The following is a 23,488-nucleotide window of genomic DNA, read 5'->3' on the forward strand; positions in this document are numbered from 1 at the left end:
GATTTGAGGAAATTTATGTTCCATATTTCTGAGTCCAATCCACTTGAAATTTATTTCTTAAACCCTCCGTTGATAGTATTTTACCTGCAGATCAGCTGCTTTTGTCTTAGGTGTTTTCATTTACAGTCGCTACCACTAGAGATTAGTTTGTGACAACAGTGGCCCTGACTCCTGGCTTTTACTGAGTGGGTTGCTGTCCCATTCAAAAGGGCCATGCCAGTCACATGTGTTGTGTGACTTAACATAAGAAAATAGTGAATCATGAACTCTTACACATCTTTTCATAGAGGTCAGAAAAATCATCTCTTTACCCTCTAAGTCTAATTCCAACTTCTTTTGACTGGTTCCCACATTCCAGGTTGTGAGTAAACTTAGTGGGGCAAATTCGAGATACAGATCTTAAAGCAAACTGGGCTTTTCAAAGTAGAATTCCCTACTCCTAGAGAGACCTGAAATGTTCTTTCATGTAGTTTTAATACTTCTGTATTTAAGGTATATTCACAAGCACATTATCTATTATATGGAATTCATGAGTTTATCATTGCTTGGGGTGGAGCTAGGTTTATTTAAGTATATAGGTCGTGTGCAATTATAAACTGTTAGGATGAACTGGGAATGATTGAAGGTAAGAAAACACCGCATGAAGAATGTTACCGTCACCTAGGACCCACTGCAAGTCTGATGCAGAAATGACCATTAGAGCAGCAATTCTTTAGAGTGTTAATCACTTCTTTTTTCTCTTATACTTTGATATTTTGGTCTTGAGTAAACATGGTGGACAATGTCTCCCTCTGCTGGCGAAGGGCATACAGGCAGTGTGTTCATGCTGATTGGATGGGTACTTCAGAATTTTCAACAGATGGACTCTCTAAAACCACATATTGTTGTCCTTTTCCCCATCACCTCACGAGCCATATAGCAGAAGCCCTGTTGCTGAGGAAGGGAAGATCTCTAATAATCCTGTAGTGGAGGAGGATTGGATACCACGGGCTTTGGAAACCATTAATGGTATCGCAAATAAAGACTGGGCCTAGAGCTATAGAACCCCGAAGAAATGGACCATCATTTCCTGAATAGTCCATTATTCCCAGGAAATTTTCCATATGGGGGTACAGTATTCCCCATAGGCCTGTTTTGAGCTTATATTGGACAAACGTAATCAAACATGAACGGATGACTCTTTAAGCTCAACAACATTCTGGTTGCATGACAGACAATGGCATCCTTGTTCTTAGATAAAATGAGCACAGTCTTCCCAACTCTAAGGTCTTCATCCTAAATTCTCAAATGCAAAGTATAACCCCGTCCTGCTTCGGAAATTGGCAGTGTGACTCCACTTTCCTCTGGATTTACTCTAGCTACACACCAGCTAGGAAAGTGTGATTTGTCAGATGATCTGTGGTCCTCAAGGGCACATTCTAGTTCTTTGTATCTTTGACGAAGCTTCATAACCAACTGCTGCCATCATGTACTTGCCTGGATGTTACAAAAATATTGACTTCAACAGGAAGTAATGATAAATTAAAAAGAAAAAGAAGCCTGGTAGAGATACCAAAATAAGCAAAGAAAAACTGGCCGAAATATCTGTGCAATAAATAATTTCTCTTCCCCTTTTCATTCTGTTACTCTCCTTGCTCTGTTGTCCATACTTCCTTTTAAATTTTTTTTCAATTTCATAGTATCTTTCTTCTTATATAAATTGAGCCCCAAACAGCAGTGACACAGACTTAAAATATTTGTGTGATTATCAAGGCTTAAAATAAATAAGAAAATGAGAAAGTAGAAAAAAATTATTTTCCCATATGCTTACCTGTATTTTTTTCCTCTTGTTTCTCAAAAAAAGTTCACGAGGGAGAAAACATTCCTTTGTAGTTCTGTTTCTCATTTCCTCACTTCTTTTTTTAGATGACTGAGTTGCATCTTTACACAGTTTTAAAATATGCCGTCTAGTTACAGCAGTAATTATGAAAGACACAAAATTTCACTCCAGTTTGTGAGAAATCCATGAATTGTTCACAAATAAGGAGCCTGTTCTAGGTTTTGACTTGGCTTGAGAATTAAGCAAATGTAGGTTATTTCAAGGGGAAATTGAATCGACTGTAAAAGGATTTTGGTGCAATTAAATTGGTTTTTAAAATTTTTACTGATATCTACTAATGTGTTATATAATATACATACATAATTTAAATTCAAAAATTGTAATTGCCACTTGAAATCCAGACATATCTATTGTCTGTCAAAAAAGGAGGGGAGGGTTATGGTGGCTAAAGATATAAAAATCTAGAACATCAGACACCAAATCATAATTTAAATCATATACTTTAATTGCAATTTAAGTATTGTTGCAACAATAAAAGCAACCTAATTGGGGAATTTGGCCACACTGAGAATAGGGTTAATAGCCTTATTTTATTAGCCATGTTTAAATCTTCTTACTTTTTAAAGAGCGCTTAATTGTCTTAGCAAATGAAATTGTTAAATTAGCCTGCATATTTTATAACTTACACAAACAAATAATCTACCTATTATTTAGTGCCGAAAACCTGATCAGCATTTCAAACCCTATTTGACTCCTGATTTGCCAAAACGACTACACTTTGCCAAAAATGTCAGAATTGACAAAGTTCATCTTTTGGTGGACCGACAGTGGCTGGCTGTGAGGTTTGTGCATCTATTTACTTGTTTCATAATACTTTTAACCACCGTCTTTCATTATAAATTGCCTTCATTTTACCGGTCTATTATGATCATGCAACTTTTCCTGAGCATTGGTATGTCCTTGACTTTTTTCAATATGTATTTTTTTAAGTTTATTTCTCTTGAGAGAGAGAGTGAGCGTTCGGTGCACTTGAGCAGGGGAGGGGCAGAGAGAAAGGGAGAGAGAGAATCCCAAGCAGGCTCCACACTGCCAGCGCAGAGCCCAACCTGGGGCTTGCTTGATCTCAAGAACAGCGAGACCATGCCCTCAGCTGAAATCAAGACTCAGATGCTCAACCAACTGAGACATCCAGGTGCCTCAATCCTTGACTTTCTATATGCTACCTAGCATTTGTGCATTTGAAATATTAGGAGCCAATCTTAGCATCGTAATCCTCACAATATAGATGCACAGAAGGAAGAGGGTTAGCACTGTTTATTGGCCGTTCCAGAAACCACAAGTACCAACACATTCTTAACCCCCAGTTAGATCTTTTTTCAGGTAGTTGACAGGATGTAAAGATGACATCAGTTGTCTTCCAGGTTGGCAGTAAGTAATTGATTAGATAGGTCATTGAAATCTTTGTCATCTTTGTGGTTTTTAGGAAAGAGCACATTTGTGGCTAAGCTAACCAATTAGGTGAACATTTTTTTTTTCTAGTTCTAATTCATGTTGATTGTTGAGCATCTGCAAGTTACAATGGCATTTAGGGAAGATAAAAACCATTTTGGATCGCTTCATCCCAAGATAACCAATGAATTCGTTGGTTTCACAAAATTTTATTGATGCTTGTTATTGTGTATGCCAGGCTTTGTTCCAGGCATTTGGGATACAGACAGGATTCCTGCCTTCCTTGTCAAATGAAGAAGACTGATAATAAGCCAGAAAACCAAAAAATATACACTTTCTGATAGTTTAGCTAATATTTCCTTTTTGTGTGTGTGTGTATTTTATTCCAGTGTTTTGTTTTGTTTTTTTTTTTCCCTGTGCGTAAGTGGTTTTAAATGGAATCAGGATCACATTGTTTTCTGGCCTTATTTGCATGCTACGTCATGTCGGGGGATACAGAGGACAATGGGATTACAGATACTGGAAGATATATTTAATAAAGAGTAGACAAAAAAGATGAGGGAGTTGGGAGAGCCTGTTCTGTGAGGTAACCAGGAAACCCAAGCAATACACCGCGAGGCCAGAGAGTGTGCATGTTCACATCTGGCCACTAGATGGCACTGGCCTCTCTTCTTGGGATAAGAAGTTTCATAACCCTTTGTCAAGGTCCTTGGCTATATGCTGTGTGGCTCAACATAGCATTCTCCAGGAGATTTTAAAAGACTAAGCTTTACTTATGTTAAGTATATCGGGTTTTAAATAATGTATGTGGGTAATACGTAAGCAAATATAGTCCCAAATGTGGGTAAATTCTCCAAATACTTACTGTTGAGAGTATGAGATCGAAGAAGTTAGGAGGCCACTGGTACAAAGCAAGAAAGTGCCCATCCATCCTATAACATGCCCTGCGGGTTATAGAAGGAGAGTCCAGCCGCCAGGGTACCTCTGGGTATTACATAACACCCAGTCTCAAATTATAAGTTTTTTATATTTAATAGCTAGCAGTGAGATGTAAAAAGAGCAGCAGGCTGAGTTCCAGACCCACCTTCACGCCTAGCGTGGGGGAAATGTAAACAAATTAATGTCTTGGGGCTTCGTTTTCATCATCTGTAACACACGATTAGCGTGGTTTTGTTATTCTCTTGATGTTAAAGGAAACTGACTTACCTCAAAAGAAATGTTGATTATAGCCCTAACCAGAGGAACCAAGTTCTCATCTGGTTAAGTCACTCTACCTCCAATTCTTAACACATGAGCGTCAGGCTACCTAGTTTCTATGGCAAAGTATGTTGTCTTTAGTTATAGTGTGAAATGTTTGATAACTAGATTGTATTCCCTTCCCAGAGTTATAGCAAACTTGGTCATTTAGTACAACCTATCATCATCATCATCACTATCCTCATTTTGCCTAAAACGTGTTGGATTTCACTAATTTGGGGAAACCCAATTATTTGAAACTACAGCTGAAGTATTGCCCCCTTAGAGAACATGAATAATAGCTTTTTATTTTATGATCGGAAAGTGACAAATACTTTCCAGGCACGTTTCTACGAAATGGGGATAGACCCAGTCCTCACCCTAAGGATCTTTGCCCAGGCAGGGAGGAAGACAACAATTATAATCAGGTATAACAATGGCCACACTAGGATCAAGTGCAAGGTACAAGGAAACAATAAGAGTGATCACACAGACTAGATGTGGATGTCACAGAACATCCAGAGGATGCTTCCTGGTAGGTGTGATTCCTGCTCTGGGCTTTGAAAATTAAGGATGAGATCGGCTAAATGCCATCACATACAACAGGTCTGCCCCAGGCTGTTGGGCAGTCTGTGCGTTGTACAGAGGCACTCAGCCAAGAAGATGAGAGGCAGTGGAAAAGTAACCCTTGCTCAGCTCACTGAGCCCTGATGGGGGGCCTATCTGCAGGAGGCCATGGACCACTTTTCTTTTGCTGGAAGGCATCCATATTCTTGCCAAGCCTTGAGTACTGCCAGCCTGTGTCTTCTCAGGGGTGCTTCTTTCTCTAAATATTCTGTCCAGAGCAATGGGGCACCTTTTTAAAGCCAGCAGCTGCTCTGGGGGCAAGGGAGGGTCTGCAGGCAGACGGGCTAGATGCCCTCGATTGCACTGGTTCTGTGTTGCCAGAGCACCAGGTAAATGAAGCCACTCTCCGCCTGACAGACCTTACCTGTCATGACTGAAAAGTGTGACTTTGCCTGGGAAGAAAATAGACCATTGGTAGATACAAGGTGGCTGCAGGTGAATATGTGGTTGTGTGGATTTGCATTTCTGAGAGCTCACAGTGTTCAATGTGATTAGGTGTGTGTGTGCATGTGCGTGTGTGCGTGTGTGCATGTGTGTGTGTGTGTGTGTGTGTGTTTTATGTGGGAAGATTCTAAAGTTCAGAGTCAGGATAACCAATTAGGAACTTCATGCAGGTCAGAAGTAATAAGGGTCTAGCTTAGAATGGTGGCAGAGTAGGAAAGCAAGGGAAGATGTGAAAGGTACTACACAGGCAGATAGTTGGCAACTGCCCGGAGGGCCGGGGGGGGGGGGGGGGGCGGTCAGGAAAGAAGTCTTACTCGGCTCCCATCTGTGTCATTACCCGACTGTGGCAGAGACACTGGCCTTGATTTTGACTTTATGAATTAGACATGGAGAAGATAAAAGAGAGTTTGTTCCAGAAGATTTCATATGGTACTTGGAAGTTGAGCTAAATCATGACAGATAAAATCAGCTCATCTTTTCCAAATGGCAGCTTCCATTTTTCCATATGGATTTCCAGAGCCAAATTAATGGCTGGAGAGCATGAACATGAGCAGTTAGAAGAGCAAATTTGTAACATTTTCACTTGAGAAGAGAAAATAGAGCTTTTTCAAACACTAATTTTTATCTTTACTTCTGAATAAAGCTTTGCAATATTGACTAAAGTTTTCTGATTGAGTTGGGTTAGGAGTTGAAAATATTATAAAAAGAGATATTTCTGAAAATAGAGAGATATATAACAGACCAAATTTCAGAGAATTTTACCAATGACTTGGTTCTAAAGACCTTTTTGTTCTTTCATTAATGAATACTCTAGCCTCCCACACAGAATTTAAAACTGAATTATCCCCAAATGGTTACGGTAATCTTTTTTTAATGTTTATTTATTTATTTTTGAGAGAGAGAGAGAGAGAGAGAGAGACAGAGAGAGAGTACACAATCAGGGGAGGGGAAGAGAGAGAGGAAGACACAGAATCTGAAGCAGGTTCTGACAGCTCAGAGCCTAACATGGGGCTTGAACCCACGAACGGGCAGATCATGACCTGAGCCGAAGTTGGACACCCAGCTGACTGAGCCACTCAGGCACCCTAGTTCCAGTAATCTTGAAGGAAGCAAATATGTATGCAAGAAGGATAAAAATATTTTTAAAACAACTCTTACCTTAAGCCCCACATTTTATTGGAATTAACTAAGGTAATGAGCTGGCATCTTAGGGTAATTGAATTTAAATGCCTTATAAATAGGACTCCCTTTCTTTCCCCATTCCAGCTAGTAAGTCAGTACTTAGCCTCTCCTTTCTTCCCTCTATTGAGTCGTGTTGAGTGTAGCTGAGTGTAGCCTGCTCAGTGTGATGATTTATTTTTTATTTTGTGATTTGTTTTTATTTAAGCTGAGACTCAGTTATGAATGTTTTAGAAGCTGATCTTTTAGGACACTAAAGTCCTGCCTACAACATAAAAACAAAAACATTGTGTGTGTGTGTTTTCCCCGAGGAGTGGGAGGTAGGGGGTGGGAAAGCAAATGAGACAAATCTCTTAGGGAATAAGAGTCTCTTTTTCCATTAGAGACCTAATTTGAACCAGTATGGCATTGTTGTTTAAAAAAAAAAAATCTAGGTTTATTTATTGCCAGTTTGGACTGCTAAAATTGCTCAATTCAAATACTAAAATAGGAGAAGGTGGGTAAAAGGCAAATTAAATTTGAAAAGTCATTCAAGTAACAGAACACAACAGCCTATAGAAGAAAAGCCCAAAAGTTAAAAATAAGTTCTGAATTTACAAGAATATACTAGCTTCTTCTTACCGAGTGTTATAATGAACTTTCCTTCAGTATTCTTTATACTTTTATGTTATTTCCCTACATATCTCTACTGTAAAATAGGAATCAATATTTTTCCCAGTTTCAAAGACTTCTTTCTAAAGCACTGAAATGCTTAAAGTAGTATATTAATTAAACTATTCTTTTTTTTAAACTTTTAAAAAAAATTTTTTTAACGTTTATTTATTTTTGAGACAGAGAGAGACAGAGCATGAACGGGGGAGGGTCAGAGAGAGGGAGACACAGAATCTGAAACAGGCTCCAGGCTCTAAGCTGTCAGCACAGAGCCCGACACGGGGCTCGAACTCACATACCGTGAGATCATGACCTGAGCCGAAGTCAGACGCTTAACCCGACCGAGCCACCCAGGCGCCCCTAATTAAACTATTCTTAACCACACAGACATTAATGTGTAAAGATACAGATAAGCTTGAAGACAATTTTTTACATTTTTAAATTAATAAATAGATTTTTATTGACATATAGCTGACATGAAGTTATATTCAAATTTTTTTTTAACCTATGCCTTTGTTATTATCTTGTCAATGTCTAAGAGTCAAAGTCTTTTGAATTCTACTTCGGGTTCTGGAATTCTCCTTCCTGCTACCATTCTGCTACCATTCTGTTTGTTCCTCTGTGGTTATGAACTTGAGCATGAAAATAACTATATTTATGCTGTTGTTGACATAAAATTTACTTATATAAAAGCATAAGCTGCATAAAAATCCGTTAAAGGTCAGTTTACAATAAGGTCTCATATTAATGTATTAATTGCAATGTAATATCATTTCTTTAAAGGAGTAAAGCATATTCGTCCTGTGGAGGAGGCAACCACGGTTATAACAATGAGTTTAAGAGCATGGAGGTAACTTACTGCTTTATTTTATTTTTTTTAACAAATATTTATTGAGCGCCTACTTTGTCATAGGCAGTCTTTAGGGCCCTTGAATACACCTGTGAACAACACAGATAAGGATCCCTGCCCTCATGAAGCTTTCATTCTAACAGAGGGATATAGACAATTGGCATAATAAGAAAATATATTATTTGGTATGTTAGGGGATAAATGCCATGGGAAATAAAGGTAACACAGAGTAGGTGGAAATTGGGCATGTCCCAGGGTACCATGGGGGCAGTATGCAACTTTACATAAAGTGGAGAGGGTAAGATTCATTGAGATGACATTTGAACAGAGACTTGAAGAAGGTGAAAGAATCAGCCTTTCAAATGTTCAGGGGATAGGTGTACCCAACAGAGGAAACAGCCAAGTACAAAGGCCCAAAGGTAGGATTGTGCCTGATGCGTTGGGGGCAGGAGAGCCTTCATCGGTTATTGGAAGGATGTAAGACTGCGTGGCTGATGGGAGAAGAAGGAGTGAAGGTTCATTTGGGCATGTTAAGTTGAAAATATTTATCAGACATGTGAGTAGAGATGCTTTATAGGCACCTAAAGGGAATCTAAAAAATTTGATTTTTAGGTATATCGATTATTTAAAAGATATGCAGCTAGACAAGATCCTTAGAAAGTGAGTATAGGTAGAGAGGAAGACCAAGTCCTGAGCTCTAAGCACTTCTACTTGAAGAGGTTGAAAGAAAAAGAGTCACTAGCAAAGACACCTAGAAGTATAGCCAGTGAGCAAAGAAGAAAACCTGGAGCGGAGTATGTCCTGGAACCCCAGGGAAGAGACTATTTGGAAGAGTCCATGAGAGAAGTGTAGCTGATAGGCCCACATAGGTAAACTTCATGATTTTTTGCAACCTCATTATCTTTTTAAAAAATTTATTTCTTTAAATTCAAGTTAGCTAACACACAGTGGAGTCTTGGCTTCAGGAGTAGAACCCAGCGATCCATCTCTTACATACAACAGCCAGTGCTCATCCCAGCAAGTGCCTCCTTAATACCCATCACCCATTTAGCCCATCCCTCTACCCACCTCTCCTCCAGCAACCCTCGGTTTGTTCTCTGTATTTAATAGTCTCTTATGTTTGCCCCTCTCTCTGTTTTTATCTTATGTTTTCCTTCTCTTCCCCTATGTTCATCTTAGTATGCTTCTTAAATTCAGGTGAGTGAAGTCATGTTATTTGTCTTTGTCTGACTGACTTATTTCACTTAGCATAATTCCCTCTAGTTCCATCCACACTGTTGCAAATGGCAAGATTTCATTCTTTTTCATCGCCAAGGAGTCTTATTCCACATCTTCTTTATCCATTTGTCAGTCAGTGGACATTTGGATTCTTTCCATACTTTGGCTATCGTTGATAGTGCTGCTATAAACATTGGGGTGCGTGTGCCCCTTCAAATCGGCATTTTTGTATCCTTTGGATAAACAGCTACTAGTACAATTGCTGGGTTGTAGGGTAGCTCTATTTTTAATTTTTTGAGGAACCTCAATACTGTTCTTCAGCGTGCCTGCACCAGCTTGTATTCCCATTAGCGGTGCAAGTGTTCCCCTTTCTCCACATCTTCGCCAACATCTGTTATTTCCTGAATTGTTAATTTTAGCCATTCTAACAGGCAACCTCATTGTCTTTCCTATTTCTATTAATAACACACACACAAACACACACACACATCCCTTCTCAAATAAAGAAAATGTGTTGAGCTCATTATGAATATACTGCCTTTTAATATTGCTGTGATGCATTATATCCCCTTGTAAACATTTGAAAAGTCTCTAGAGACAGAGTGCCTCTCTATCAAATAGAGTACTATTTGATTATTAAGTTAATTGCTAGAAAGAAAACCTATGTCTCCATTTATTTGCTATCTTGGAAAAAAAGGATATATACATATTATATAGTCCTATTACCAAAAAGTAATTATGTTTGACACTTTTATTCTAGTTATTTGCAATCTGAAAGAATTAGATTGTTATGAATAACATAATTAACTTAACATTAATTATTTAAATATAAATAAAAAGTATTTAGAATTCTTCATCCGAAAGGTAAAGGGGAGATGTTTGAGGGGAGGTACATCCAAAAGGTAAAGGGGAGATATTTGAGAAATCGGTGGGTTAGTCTAAGCTGTGAAAAAACTTTAGTGTTTAGAAACTTCAGCATGTTTTGGTCATGTATTAACATATTTGAACAATGATATGAAAAGACAACCAAAAGAATTCCTGATGTTATATTATGAATTTGTAATTTATACTGTCCAGATATTATAGAATTGTGCTGACATTGATTGTCCATTGTTGCTTGTTTTCTCCTCGTCTGTTGACACGCAAGGTGCTGTGGAATCAGGTACATTTAGAAAAAAATAAATACAATATGCATTATATTTGATTGGGATTTGTGGAATCCCAGTCACGGGTGGAAGTGACATACAAGTCATTTTCAAATCTGAAAAGAAATCCTTATAATAGCAGGAGACACAGCTAGGAGGGCTGTGACAGAAGGCAATTGTGTCTCTTCCACCATTTGTTTTTGAGTTTAGATGGCATCTAGTAACAGTAGGACTGTCATCACCTAGGCTATCTTTTTGGCACATGGACCCAGTTTTAAAGAGAAGACTGAAATTGAACCATTCGAAAATATCGAAGTCTATAACCTAATATGTGGTGAGTATATCTATATAAATTTAACATCAAAATGTGGATGTAGTTTTTAAAATACATATTTTGAAATTGGTAATAAATTGAATCCCAGAGGGGGCTGCTCTGCACTAAGAAGACAGAAAGTAGAAGAGATAAGAACGAATCACCATTCTGAATTATTCAGCCATAGTAGTTTATGAAATTATTGTTTCTGATTGCTGGTAATGACAAAGATTAGATCTCAGGAGATGAGCCTTTCTATCAGTTAGTTACTACTTGAAAACTTAATAAAACTTAGGTGAGTAAAATCACATTTCCAACTTTTCAGAGTAGGAAAAGAACCTCTAAAACACAAGTATTTTCTTGTAATTACAGAGAAAAAGCTTCTGGCATAAAAGGATGATAGAAATCCTATTTGTATAGGTGCTTATTATTATACTCAGTGTTAAAAAAACCCTTAAATAATTAGAGTTTTAGGGGATTTCCCCTACCTTTATGCCTACATGCTTACTTCAGACCATTGTATTAACAAATCGTTTAGGCAAGGTAATGGGTAAGTTGCAATTTCACCTTGAGCTTTAGAATTCTGACATAAATATCCTCACCATTGTCACTCTTAATCTTGCCAAAGGCGTGTGGTGATTGAATATGACTTAGAAACCAAAGAGTATCCATTTGAAAATACTGTGTTGTAGTCTTAACAACTTCGATTCTTGGTTCCCCAGCTGGATGTGTGGTCAGAGATGCTGGCCCTTTGTGGGGAAGCTTAGAAGGAACCAGATAGGATTTAAGTTCTGGAAGAGATCTATTAGGCGGTATTCAGCAGGGGCCACTTAAAAGGCTATGTTCATAATATATTTGTATATTGTATTGTTATAGAACAAAATAGAAAAGGTTATCTAAATATTAAGCAAAATCTATGAGTTTAACTTTTTAAACTGTTTATCTGTCCTTAGAGACAGATATCTGTCCTTAGAGAAGTTTCATATAACTAAGTAAATATACTACCAATAAGATTGTAAATTATTTAACTTCTTCAAAATTGTTTTTTGATAAAACTATAGCTTTTTATGCTAGAAAGACCATGATATGCTTAAAGAACAAAGTGATCCTTTAAGCAATAATACTTTTCTCTAGAGGAGCAGACACAGTTCCTGAAAATTCCTATAGCTCTTACAGCAACGGTCCCCATTCTCTAGAAAGAGGAGGTGGTGAAACCATGGGGCAAGAGTCAGTAAACCCAATGGCACATGCAGTCCAAGACTGTTTTACGGCAGAATTTATTTATTTATCTATTAATTAATTAATTAATTAATTAATTATTTTTTGGGAGAGCACAAGCTGGGAAGGGGCAGACAGAGGGGGACAGAGGATCTGAAGCGGGCTGTCAGCCTGACAGCACAGAGCCCGATGTGGGGCTCAAACTCATGAATCACGAGATCATGACCTGAGCCGAAATCAGATGCTCAATCGACTGAGCCACCCAGGTGCCCCTTACCGCGGAATTTATTAATGGAAATTTTGTTTTCTTCCATCTCCTAGACAGATATTGTTGCCTTTTAATTTAAAACTACTTTGAACTTATTTTTAAAAACAGACCTTCTACACATTCAACCAGCACCAAATAATGGCACCCATGGTAGTTTAAACCATCTTCTGAAGGTCCCTTTTTATGAGCCATCCCATGCAGAGGAAGTGTCGAAGTTTTCTGTTTGTGGCTTTACTGTCCCACTGCCCATAGATACTCTCCATTGTTCATGTCCTGTGCTACAAAGCGTAAGTAATAACTTCATATATTCGTAAGAATATAAAGGGGCAAACTAATTTCCATAACCAGGGTTATAGTCAGGGTAGCTGACAACCAGGTTTGTGTTCTAGTTAGGATCTTTACTAAGTAAATGTATGTGGTTTCTCTGAACCTTGTCTGGGGATGAGAGATGCATTGTAAATTAAATACGTGACTATGCTTTGTAAATTGGAAAGCACTATTTGGAAATTATTAATTCCCTTGTGAGCTAAGTGTCCTTAACCATTCAAAATAGTAGAATCTTGGAGCTCTTTTTTATTTCCTTGGTAAACCATCCCTCTTACAGCTACAAGACCTCTTACAGGTCTTTTTAGTGCATCAGGCACTTGGCTGAGTTCAGGAGCTTGACTTCAGATCCCAGGAGACTGTCAGTAAGGTGAGATTCCAGTGCTAGGAACCCCCACCCCCACCCCAAAAAGGCAAGGAGTCAGAACAGGAGCTCAAAATGCAAGTTCTCCTTGTGAGAACTAGAGCACATGGATGGGGCTTGGGGTTTCAGAATGGAATCAGAGCCCAGTTATCAGGAATCCATCAAGTTAAAACCAATGTCAACGTGCATTTGACACCAAGTTCAAAATGTGGTTGTAGAGTTCAATAAGCACCTGCTGCCTCCGCCAAGAATTATTCCTTATAACAAGGAGTCAGCAAAGACTTCTATAATCCTCCAAATACCATTACACCACACAGATCAAAAAGTATATAGATAGATGCCAACCAAAAGAGGCTTTAAAGGGTAAAAGTCCAGTCAAGCTTCCCAATAAAAATCAAATCCACAGTCAAGATCAAAGTATGGATGCGGGTTTCTTACCTACAGACAACTTTGATGGAAGTGCCATTTAAAATAATGGTAATAATAATAAACATCACAATGTGGGTGTTTTAGTCTACATTTTAGGAACGAAGAAGGGTCAGAGAAGTCAGGTAAATTGTCTCAGGTCATGGGTGTTTGGTCTACCTCCTGACTGCCAGCTTCCAAATTCTTCTCTGTAAAGAATGCCCTTTGCTATTCAGTGTGGTCACAGGATCAACATCTGCCTCACTTGCAAGCTGCTCAGAGATCTAGAATCTCAGGCCCCACTGAGCTCAGGTTTACTAATCAGAATCTGCATTTTAACAAGACCCTCAAGTGAGTTGCACTCCTATTAAAGCCCTAGAAGCCCAGGGATGTTGTTATTTCAGTTTAGCAGTTGATTCTAGCTGTGGTCAAAATGCTTTGCCCCAACATCAATTGTATCTTTGCAAACTCCCACACAAAGTCTTTTAATGAGTAATAGTGTCTCTGTATTTCTGAGTAAGTGGCAGAATTGGAATTTAAACTCAAGTTAGTCTGGCTTCTTTGTTGAGTAGTAAAATATTCATGTGATTACTGCAATCCTGATCAGGAAATAATCCTGATCACCTTTTACAACATGTGTTATCACTTTGACTTACTTTCTCCCTTCCCCACATTGTTTTACAGAATGCTGCTTTAGAACATGTGAATCTAATGCTAAATCTCTCCCAAAATGAAAGTAAGTCAGTAGAAAACATGTCAAGTCTTTGATGTTTAGGCCCAACAAAACACAATATTGCCTTTTGGGGGGTTCTTTAAAATAAACTCACAGAGGCTTTTGAACATAAAGATTGTATTGCCAATGTATAGGAGGGGGAAAAAACAGAACTAGATCTGGTAAGATCAGTTGCAAGCCTGGGTAGTTATAGTGGTTCCAGGAACACAGCAAATTCCTTGAAATGGTTGTGCCTTCTCTACGGTCCCCTGTTCCCTTTCTTAGATGTGAACAGGGTTCACTGCCTGGGTTGGAGTCCTACCTCTACTGCTTCTTGGCTGTGTAACCTGAGCCAAATCACTTAACGTCTCTGTGCCTCTGTCTACTCATCTATAATAATGGTACCCACCTCATGTGGTTGTAAAGACTGAAAGAATTAATCCATGGAAAGAATTTAGAACAGCGCCTGGCCTGTAGCGACATTATTAATATCCGTTATCTTTATAGTATTCTTGTGTTAAACTCATTGGGCTTGTTTCATCATTTATAAAATGGGGATACCGTCTTTATAGAGTTTTTATGAAGATTAAATGAGTTAATCTATGTGCGCACTTAAAATAGTGCCTGACGCACAGTAAAAGTTCAGTCAATGTCTTGGTTGGTTGATAATCTTTTTATAATCTATTGAGTGTTATTTCATGGCATGAATACCTTGCAGGTTTTTAAAGTATCAATAATTGATGGAGTTTTAGAATATACTAATGGGCAAATAAAAATAAATACATTAGGACGTACTTTTCTTTATAAAATTGCAACATTGTTCCTATGATAATTATTAATGTAGGTCATCTTTGTTACAAAGTATGTCCTTTCGGTTTTGAGGTTTTTCCCTCTTCAAATATGTCCTATGAGCTGTTAGCTGCTTGGCTAAATAACTTATCTAAGCCCTAGTTTTGTAATATATAGAGTGGGATAATAACACATCAGAGTTGTAAGAATTAAGAGGTTAAGTATGTAAAATATTTATGAGAGTAACTGGCGTATAATAAACCACCAGAGAATGATGGTTTTTTAAAAGTTTTTATTTATTTGAGAGAGTGAGAGAGAGCAAGTGGGGGAGGGGCAGAGAGAGAGGGAGAGAGCGAGAATTCCCACCAGGCTCTGTGCTGTCAGCATAGAGCGCCCATGCAGGGCTGGAACCCACATGAACGGAGATCATGAACGGAGCTGAAACCAAGAGTCAGGCACTTAAGCAACTAAGCCACCCAGGCACCCTGAGAATGATAGCGTTACGCATAGAAGCATTTGCTAATTTTACAACCATTTTTATGTTATTGTCATTTTAGTAACAGCCACAGAGAAACTGAATGTGCCATTTGGGAGGCCCAGGGTCATGCAGAAGAACAAGGAGCACTGTCTTCTCTATCACAGGGAATATGTCAGTGGATTTGGAAAAGCTATCAGGATGCCCATGTGGAGCTCATATACAGTACTCAAGCCAGTAAGTTTCTGTGTCCATTGATCCCCAAAGACTGGGAAAAAAACATTTGTAGCTCTCTAATATTCTAAGAATTGAATTTTGATTTTCAGTAGAGATCCCAAAGTGAGTTTGTCTTGTAAGACAATAGCCCAGATATTGTTTAAAGGTATTTATAGGTGCTGTATGGGTGCAAAAGAGGAACACACTGAGTTTTGCCTGGAGAAATGAGAAGGTGCTTACAGGCCAATTGGTAAGGCAGGTAGGAAAGATTTCAAAAAGAAGCAACAGGAATACAGAGGCACACCGTTTATTTTGTATATCCTACATACACAGTGGGTGCACCTGGAAGGTGATGGTAACTAGATTATAAAGGGCTTTATATTTATTTGATTATTTAACAAATACCTTACTATCTGCTGTGTGTATTCTGACAGGCACAAGGAACACGATGTGAATAAAAAGTAATCCTTCCCTGAAGGATACAGTATTCTAATAAGTCAGGCTAGACTTACATGTATAGATGTGCCTTGTCATAGAGCTCTCCAGACTGAAGTTGAGAATCCAATTGTTTATATTCTCTTCCTTTCTCACTGTCTGGAAAACACCTTTTGGGTAAGTGACCCTGGGACATGTGGCTAGCAAAATAAAGAAAATGTCAGATCTCTAACTCACACCGTATACAAAATTGAATTGCTGGTAGATTTATAGACTTAAACGTGAACAGCAAATCTGTTTTCCTTTGTGTATATCCTTATGACCTTGGGATAGAAAAGGATTTCTTAGGACCCAAGAATAAAAAAAAATTATTAATTTGACCAGATTAACATTAATGTGTGACAAAAAGACAAAGTTATGGATGAGACAATATATTTGCATTGCATATAAGAAACAAGAGATGAGTAGTATCCAGAATGGTAATTAGGATCTAGAATAGGTAATAAATTTCTTCCAATAAACAAGAGAACAAGAGAATGATAAACTTCTTAGTTAATAAATGGACAAAGACTATGAGCCATGCAATTGAACTTCATTAGCAATCAGGGAAATGTAAATGAAAGCAAAAATCAGTCTGCCAGAAACCAGTCAAAACCCCCCTTCAGGGCATGGATGGTCCTGTTTAACATATCCGCACAATAGAGCTGCCCTGTCAATGCTTCCTGAATGACTGTGTTGGCTAGATTAATCCCAACCATTATTTTTAAAGGCTTTAGGACAATGCAGTACTTTCAACCAGCAGGGTAAATAAATAATCAGGAAGCTGTTTTGTAAAGAAAATCTTGATATCTTAGATCCAAAGATTCTGATGACAAACGTCAACCTATACTGTTCTTCCTAAGGGTACAGATATTCCACCCCTTTTAATGGCAAGGAAGTGATTGGTTTATTTACTTTTCTTCTGTTCCAATTTAAGATTTCTGGAGAAAAATAAGCATATTTTCCCACTATTAATTGAAGCTTTGTGTGTTCTGAACACCAGCTCTGCTGCTGACAATGGTTTAATTGTGGTCAGTGGTAGGAGAGCCCTGATATTTCCCAATGTGGGCAAATATTTTACCAACAGTTACCTGAGTTCATGTGTATGGTTAATGGCAACATCACTTTCCTAATACACAACATGGTGTTTGTGATTTTCTTCAACATACTGTGGAACAACAATATGAAGTTGTTTATTCCTTGAAATAATTTCTATTTGTTTTTGTTTTTGAGAAGGGCAGTATATTTAAGGCCAGTCTTATTATTCAGTTCTCTATTTTGAAAAGTCCAGGTTATCAGGGACTCTTTGGAGTTAAGGGGAATGTTGATGTTTTTAATACTTTCCCCTGCTGTCTTGCATTCCTGAATTTATATGAGCTTTAGCGGAAATCAGAGGCAGAGAGATTTTAAGTGGGCTCAGACCAGGCGTTTAGTACAATTCTTTTTTGTTATTGTTTTAAAACTGGCTTCATTGTTACCAAAAGTTCCTGCCCTTCCACTGATCCCACAGACCTACTTGTATATTTCTCCCTCCATGTGACAGGATGGAATTCTAGCAATTTTCTGCTTTCTAATTCAGAAATTACTCTGTTAGTATGTTGTGGTTCAAGAAAATTACATACAAGGATGTTTTGAGATTCACATAAAAATGTTGTAAATCAGCCCTGTGTTTGAAAAAAAAAAAAATCAGACTTTAAATAAGCACTTTTTGGAGCATGGGCCCAATTGGCTTGTGCCTTTAAGTTTTATGGAGCTTTTGTTTTTCTGTGGTTTTGGTGGATTTTCTAATTTTTGTTGTTGTTATTATCTCAGAAGAGTTCTGGAGAAGTAGCTGTGATTTGAAATCATGGTCCTAACAACAACTGCTTCAAAACCATTAGAGTTGATTAGACTGTATATGCATTTTGCTTCTGGGCCTGCTCAGTAGGGCCAGATGAATGGCTTTTTCTGTTGCTAGGTGAAAAATTGAAATTAAGAGCAAGAACTATGATTATGTTTTAGAATGTATGCCTTATAAATTTAAAATAAATCAAGGAACTTTTTCAGAGAAGAAAATCTAGCACACTTGCAAAGCACTTCTCTCTCTCTTGATCTATATTCGTACATACCTCGCTTATCACTGGATTTTGGCCGGCGGGGGGGGGGGGGTGGGGGTGGGGGGGGTGGGGAGGGGACGGGGAGGAGGGGCTCAATCTCACTACCGTGAGATCGTGACCTGAGCCAAAATCAAGAGTGGACACTCAACCGACTAAGCCACCCAGACATTCCTTCGCTGGATTTTTAAATAGCCTTGTTTTGTTTCCAAAGTTTCCTAGCGCTAATATTATAAATTATGACTTAATCATGTTTTGTGACTCTTTAAAAAACTAGGAACGTTATTATGTATTGCAAACATTTTTTTAACTATAAGAAATATTTTTCCCTATAGAAAAAAGCCCATGCCCAGAAGAATAATTTAAAAAGTATACAGTTAGTATTCTTACCATAAGTTCAGATGGTAACAATCCAATCTTCAAATAAATAACTAGCTTTTATGATCAGCCTACAGGTAAAGAGAGTCTGTAGCTTCAATAAAAATACTTTTATCTCCTGTTCAAGTTTTATTTTAACCCCATGCCAGACTAGAAATGAAAGTATCTTGCTTTCCTGTCTGTGCTCATCACCTACTTCTCTTGAAGAATTTTGAGAGCTAGGGAGTTCAGATTTTATCTGAGTGTCTGAGTTCTATTTATTCTTTTCCTGACTTTTATCCCCTGGCTTAAAAAACTCTAAGGAACTCTGAAAAGCTAGCAGGGCTGAACCTGTTTCTGTGTGTGGAGGTGCGGGGTAGGGGGGGGGGTCGGGGGCGATGGTTCACTGTATCTTCTCTCAGGAACCCAGGACTCAGAAATGACGTGACCACACCTCCCCTCTATCCTCTTAAAGGGCTGCCTAATGCATAACCTCATGTTCATACAGGAGGCCACATCCTGTCTTTCCTAGTCTTGATGCACTTATATTTGGGGTTCAAGTTTGGTATGTAAGAAACAGGATTTTCAGTACGCAAAAGAAGTGTAACTTTTTTTTAGTACTTTCTGACTAAACCCATTTTGATCCATGTGCCCCAAAGTCTATGCTACTTAGAGAAAATAGCAAATATTTTTGCCCGTTATTTGAGTACAACTTCTACAGCTTCAGTCTCATTAAAAATTACAATACACTTCCCTCCTTAACATTTTTATTATTTACCTGTTGAATGCAGGCATTTCACCTTGCTTACATTACGGAAAATGTGACCGTGGCTACATTCATGTAATGCACACTTCAAGTAAAGCTTACAAAGCATGTGAAGATTTAGAGAAAAGCGATAGGGATGTGTGGTAGGAACCATCAACTCACAATAGTCTGGTTGTCTACGCAGCTGACAGTCAATATTGTTGGTTCTCCCATTTTGCAACATCTTCACGTGCCCCTTTATGTCAAGTGGAGAAACCTGGTCATTGAGAACTGTTTGCTAGGGTGTGTTTTGGAAAGAATATAAACAGATGTTTTTAGCTTTCCAGTGTCTGCACCAGGAGAGTGAAATAAATGGTGAGAGCTAATCCATTGCCTCTAACACAAAAATCTTCATGTTTCTTGGTTTACTTTTTGGTTTGGTAGATTATATCACTCAGGAACTTCCTGAGAAAGGAAGACAGAAAGGTACATTTTTGAGACTTTGTGCATCTTTTTATTTTTTTAACGTTTATTTATTCTTGAGACAGAGAGAGACAGAGCATGAACAGGGGAGGGGCAGAGAGAGAGGGAGACACAGAATCTGAAACAGGCTTCAGGCTCTGAGCTGTCAGCACAGAGCCTGACGCGGGGCTCGAGCTCATGGACCATGAGATCATGACCTGAGCCGAAGTCGGACGCTTAACTGACCAAGCCACCCAGGCGCCCCAACGACTTTGTGCATCTTAACAAATTCTTATTCTATCTACACACTTACTTGATGGGTTACGTTTAGATTTTAGAGGTGATTTTTCTTCAAATTAATAAGACTTCCTGGACTGACTCTCTAATGTTTTTGTATGTTCTCTAATTTTTTTTCCATCTTTTGTTAAATTCTACTTTTTGAGAGATATTTGCAACTTTATCTTATAACTCTTATTGAATATTTTGTTTCTGCTGTCATAACTTTTTATATCCAAGCGCTCTTTCTGCCTTTTTTTTTTTTAGCATTTATTTATTTTGAGAGACAGAGACAAAGCATGACTCAGAGAGGGGCAGAGAGAAGGAGACACAGACTCTGAAGCAGGCTCCAGGCTCTGAACTGTCAGCACAGAGCCCAACGTGGGGCTGGAGCTCACAGACTGCAAGATCATGACCTGAGCTGAAGTCAGATGCTTAACCAACTGAGCCACCCAGGCGCCCCTCTTTCTGCTTTTCTATTGTGTTCTCTTCTTTCTGTATGGATGCCATACATACTCTCATCTCTCTAAGGAGTGAGTTTTCTTCTCTCTCCGGATTGTCTCTTTTTTGTCTTGGTTCCTCCCCCACCCTGACAAAACACCTGATGATCCTTGGCTGTAATTTTATATGTTAAGGGAGAGGAACTAAGCTATGTGGCTGGGGCTTGCAAGATGATAGACTTTGCTATAGGTTGATCAGGATGAGAACCAGCCATTTTGTTGGGGATTCCCAATGGTAAGCATCTAGGTTTCCTTTCAGGCTGGCTTTTGTTTCCCTGAAAAGGGACACTTTTAATCTGATCCAGCATATATAATTGGTAGCCTTCATGGTAGCAATGAGACTGACAGGAGTCTTATCATTCAGTATATAGATTTTTATTTAATCCCATTACTTTCAATATGGTGCACCTGCTCTCTGGGCAGGTGTCCTTTAGTCTGGACGTCCCTCTGGTTCAACCTCTCTAGTGAGTAGATGTTTTATCTAGCCTCTTTTACAGACTTTCAACCTATACTCTTCTTTCTGGCCCTATGTACATTATCTGTCTTTAGGAAACTCCCAAGTTCTACCCTTGGGGTTTGGCAGTAGGAATCAGCTTCTTTGTGCTTTCCCCAATCACAGGCTTTTGGTTGTCAGTGTTTACTGCTCTATCAAGTCATGTTACAATAGTAAACAAATAGGATTTCCAGCTTCTGAAAATTTCTTATCCATTATGTGTCTTCGTCATTAATGTTCTTTTCAAGGGATTTCAGAAGGGAATAGAGATAAATGTGTTCAATCAAGTTGACAAGTCTATTCAATTTCTGTATAAGTGTTTTACAACCGAAGTGTTGTAGTATGTTAGAGGGTACATTCTCTGGGTGACTTTCCCCAGACTTCCCTCATCTTTATCTCCTACCTATTCCATGTCTATTCAATGTCTATTCTCCTACCTATTCTTCATCGTACTCTCTTGCCTATGAATGTAGTGCACAGTGTTTTTTGCCTTTTTCTTTGTGAATTGAGCTTATGCATATTATTTTTCTCCCACTTCATTGAGATATAATTGACACATAACACTGTATAAGTTTAAAGTATACAACATGATTTGTATATTGTAAAATGATTGCCATATACATTTTAGACATCATAGCTTATTTTTGCTCTTAGCACATGCAGTGAATAAAGGATATCTTAAATTAATTTAACCATTTTTTATAAATTATTTAAAAAATTTTGTTAAGAAATATATACATTGTGGGCAGTAGTGGGCATATGAATCAAAATCTGAAAAAAAAAATGAATAACAAAATGTTTACTCACTCATGGTTACAACCTAATTGAAATATGATGATGATTTAATACTGTATTACCTTAAGTACTTGGGTTAGGCAGCATATTTATAGGATGCTTGCTAGTGGATAAATTATTGTATTAGTCTTTAAATAGAGTTACAAAGAAAATTATAAAAAACTTGTTCCTATATTTCATGATAAATTAAACATGGCTACAATTTTTTTTAAATCCCCAAATAAGTAAGATCAGACAACCATAGCTTCTTTGAATTAATCTCAGATTGCCCAGTTGAAGAATAGCAACATCCTTAGTTCATATGTGTATTTTTGAAATAAATTGTTTGTTATTTATTTTCAAAATTTACTTGCAGGTACAATGTATTTCACCACCTAAAAGTTAGATCCTAAAAAGAATTTTGGTTTTTAGCAGTAGCTCCCATTATTCCTTTTTTACTCCCAGTTCAGGATTTTATTCTGTAAATATTCCTTTCCAAGATGTATTTGATTTGCCCTCGCAGTGTCCCTAACCAGAAGGGAACCACAGAAGAAAACATTGCTGAAGACATCCATTTCCATTGCTTGCGTAGACCTGATTCACTAAGAAAATAGGAAAAGGTTAAATGAAAAACATTCTAGGGAAGTTACAAACCATATAAGGTGATGGGTTAGCCACAACTGTGGGTGTAACTTTTTTTTTTTCTTTTTCTCTCTTTCAACAGGGAGACACATCGCCTCTTCCTCCCACTGTCCCAGACTGTCTGCGGGCTGATGTTAGGGTTGCTCCTTCTGAAAGCCAAAACTGTTCCTTTTATTTAGCAGACGAGAATATCACCCACGGCTTCCTCTATCCTCCTGGTTAGTATAACTCTTTTTTAGGGCAACAACTTAGAAAGCCCTCATCAGCTGGATGTGGGCATGTGCCTTAAACATATGCTCCCCACCTAAACTACCTGCTTGGGCTAAACTAGCTGCCCAGAGGCTTCCAGTGGTTGTGGGCTGACCTGATACAGTGTAACAGCTATAATAAAGACTAATAAATTTTGCAGTGGGAACCACACATCAGCTCTAATCTGGCCCAGATGTTCAGAGAGTTCGTCAGGTTTAAGTTTAATTTTAAAACGGAAGATTCTTTGGAGATGGATGCAAAGCGTCTAAAAAAATATTTTTTCTGGCTGCCACCCCAGCTAAGGCCTGCACTGAGAGTGCAGCTGTGTCTTTGGCGAGAAATCAGGCTGGAATTCTGGCCTGTCACACATGGGGCAAGCTCATGTCCGACAATTTCACACCGTGGATTAAATAGCTGAATGAACTTTATGTTTTTCATTTGTTTGTTTTAGAAAACGTCTCTTCTCTTGGGAACATACAGAAGCCAGTGTCATTTTCCCTTTTTTTTTTTAATGTTTATTTTTTATTTCTGAGAGAGAGAAAGAGAGAGCACAAGTAGGGGAGGGGCGGGGGGGGGGGGTAGAACAGAGCATCCCAAGAGGGCTCCAAGCCCATAGCAGAGAGCCCGACGCGGCCGAACTCATGAACTGTGAGATCATGACCAGAGTTGAAGTCAGATGCTCAACTGACTGAGCCACCCAGGTGCCCCACCCATGTCATTT

At 38.4% G+C, this 23,488-nt stretch overlaps 1 protein-coding gene across 1 annotated transcript in view; it reads left to right on the forward strand.

Moving 5' to 3' along the window:
* The window catches only part of ENPP3 (ectonucleotide pyrophosphatase/phosphodiesterase 3), a 74,726-nt gene that overhangs the window by 40,461 nt on the left and 10,777 nt on the right, over positions 1-23,488 (forward strand). Inside the window, exons 15-21 of the mRNA XM_043592385.1 lie at positions 2,534-2,661; positions 8,189-8,255; positions 10,865-10,952; positions 12,526-12,704; positions 14,195-14,246; positions 15,569-15,723; positions 22,601-22,736. Of these exons, the coding sequence (XP_043448320.1) occupies positions 2,534-2,661; positions 8,189-8,255; positions 10,865-10,952; positions 12,526-12,704; positions 14,195-14,246; positions 15,569-15,723; positions 22,601-22,736 (805 nt within the window). The remainder of the gene's footprint in view (positions 1-2,533; positions 2,662-8,188; positions 8,256-10,864; positions 10,953-12,525; positions 12,705-14,194; positions 14,247-15,568; positions 15,724-22,600; positions 22,737-23,488) is intronic.

This window comes from Prionailurus bengalensis, chromosome B2 (assembly GCF_016509475.1).
Source record: "Prionailurus bengalensis isolate Pbe53 chromosome B2, Fcat_Pben_1.1_paternal_pri, whole genome shotgun sequence".
Lineage (NCBI taxonomy): Eukaryota > Metazoa > Chordata > Mammalia > Carnivora > Felidae > Prionailurus > Prionailurus bengalensis.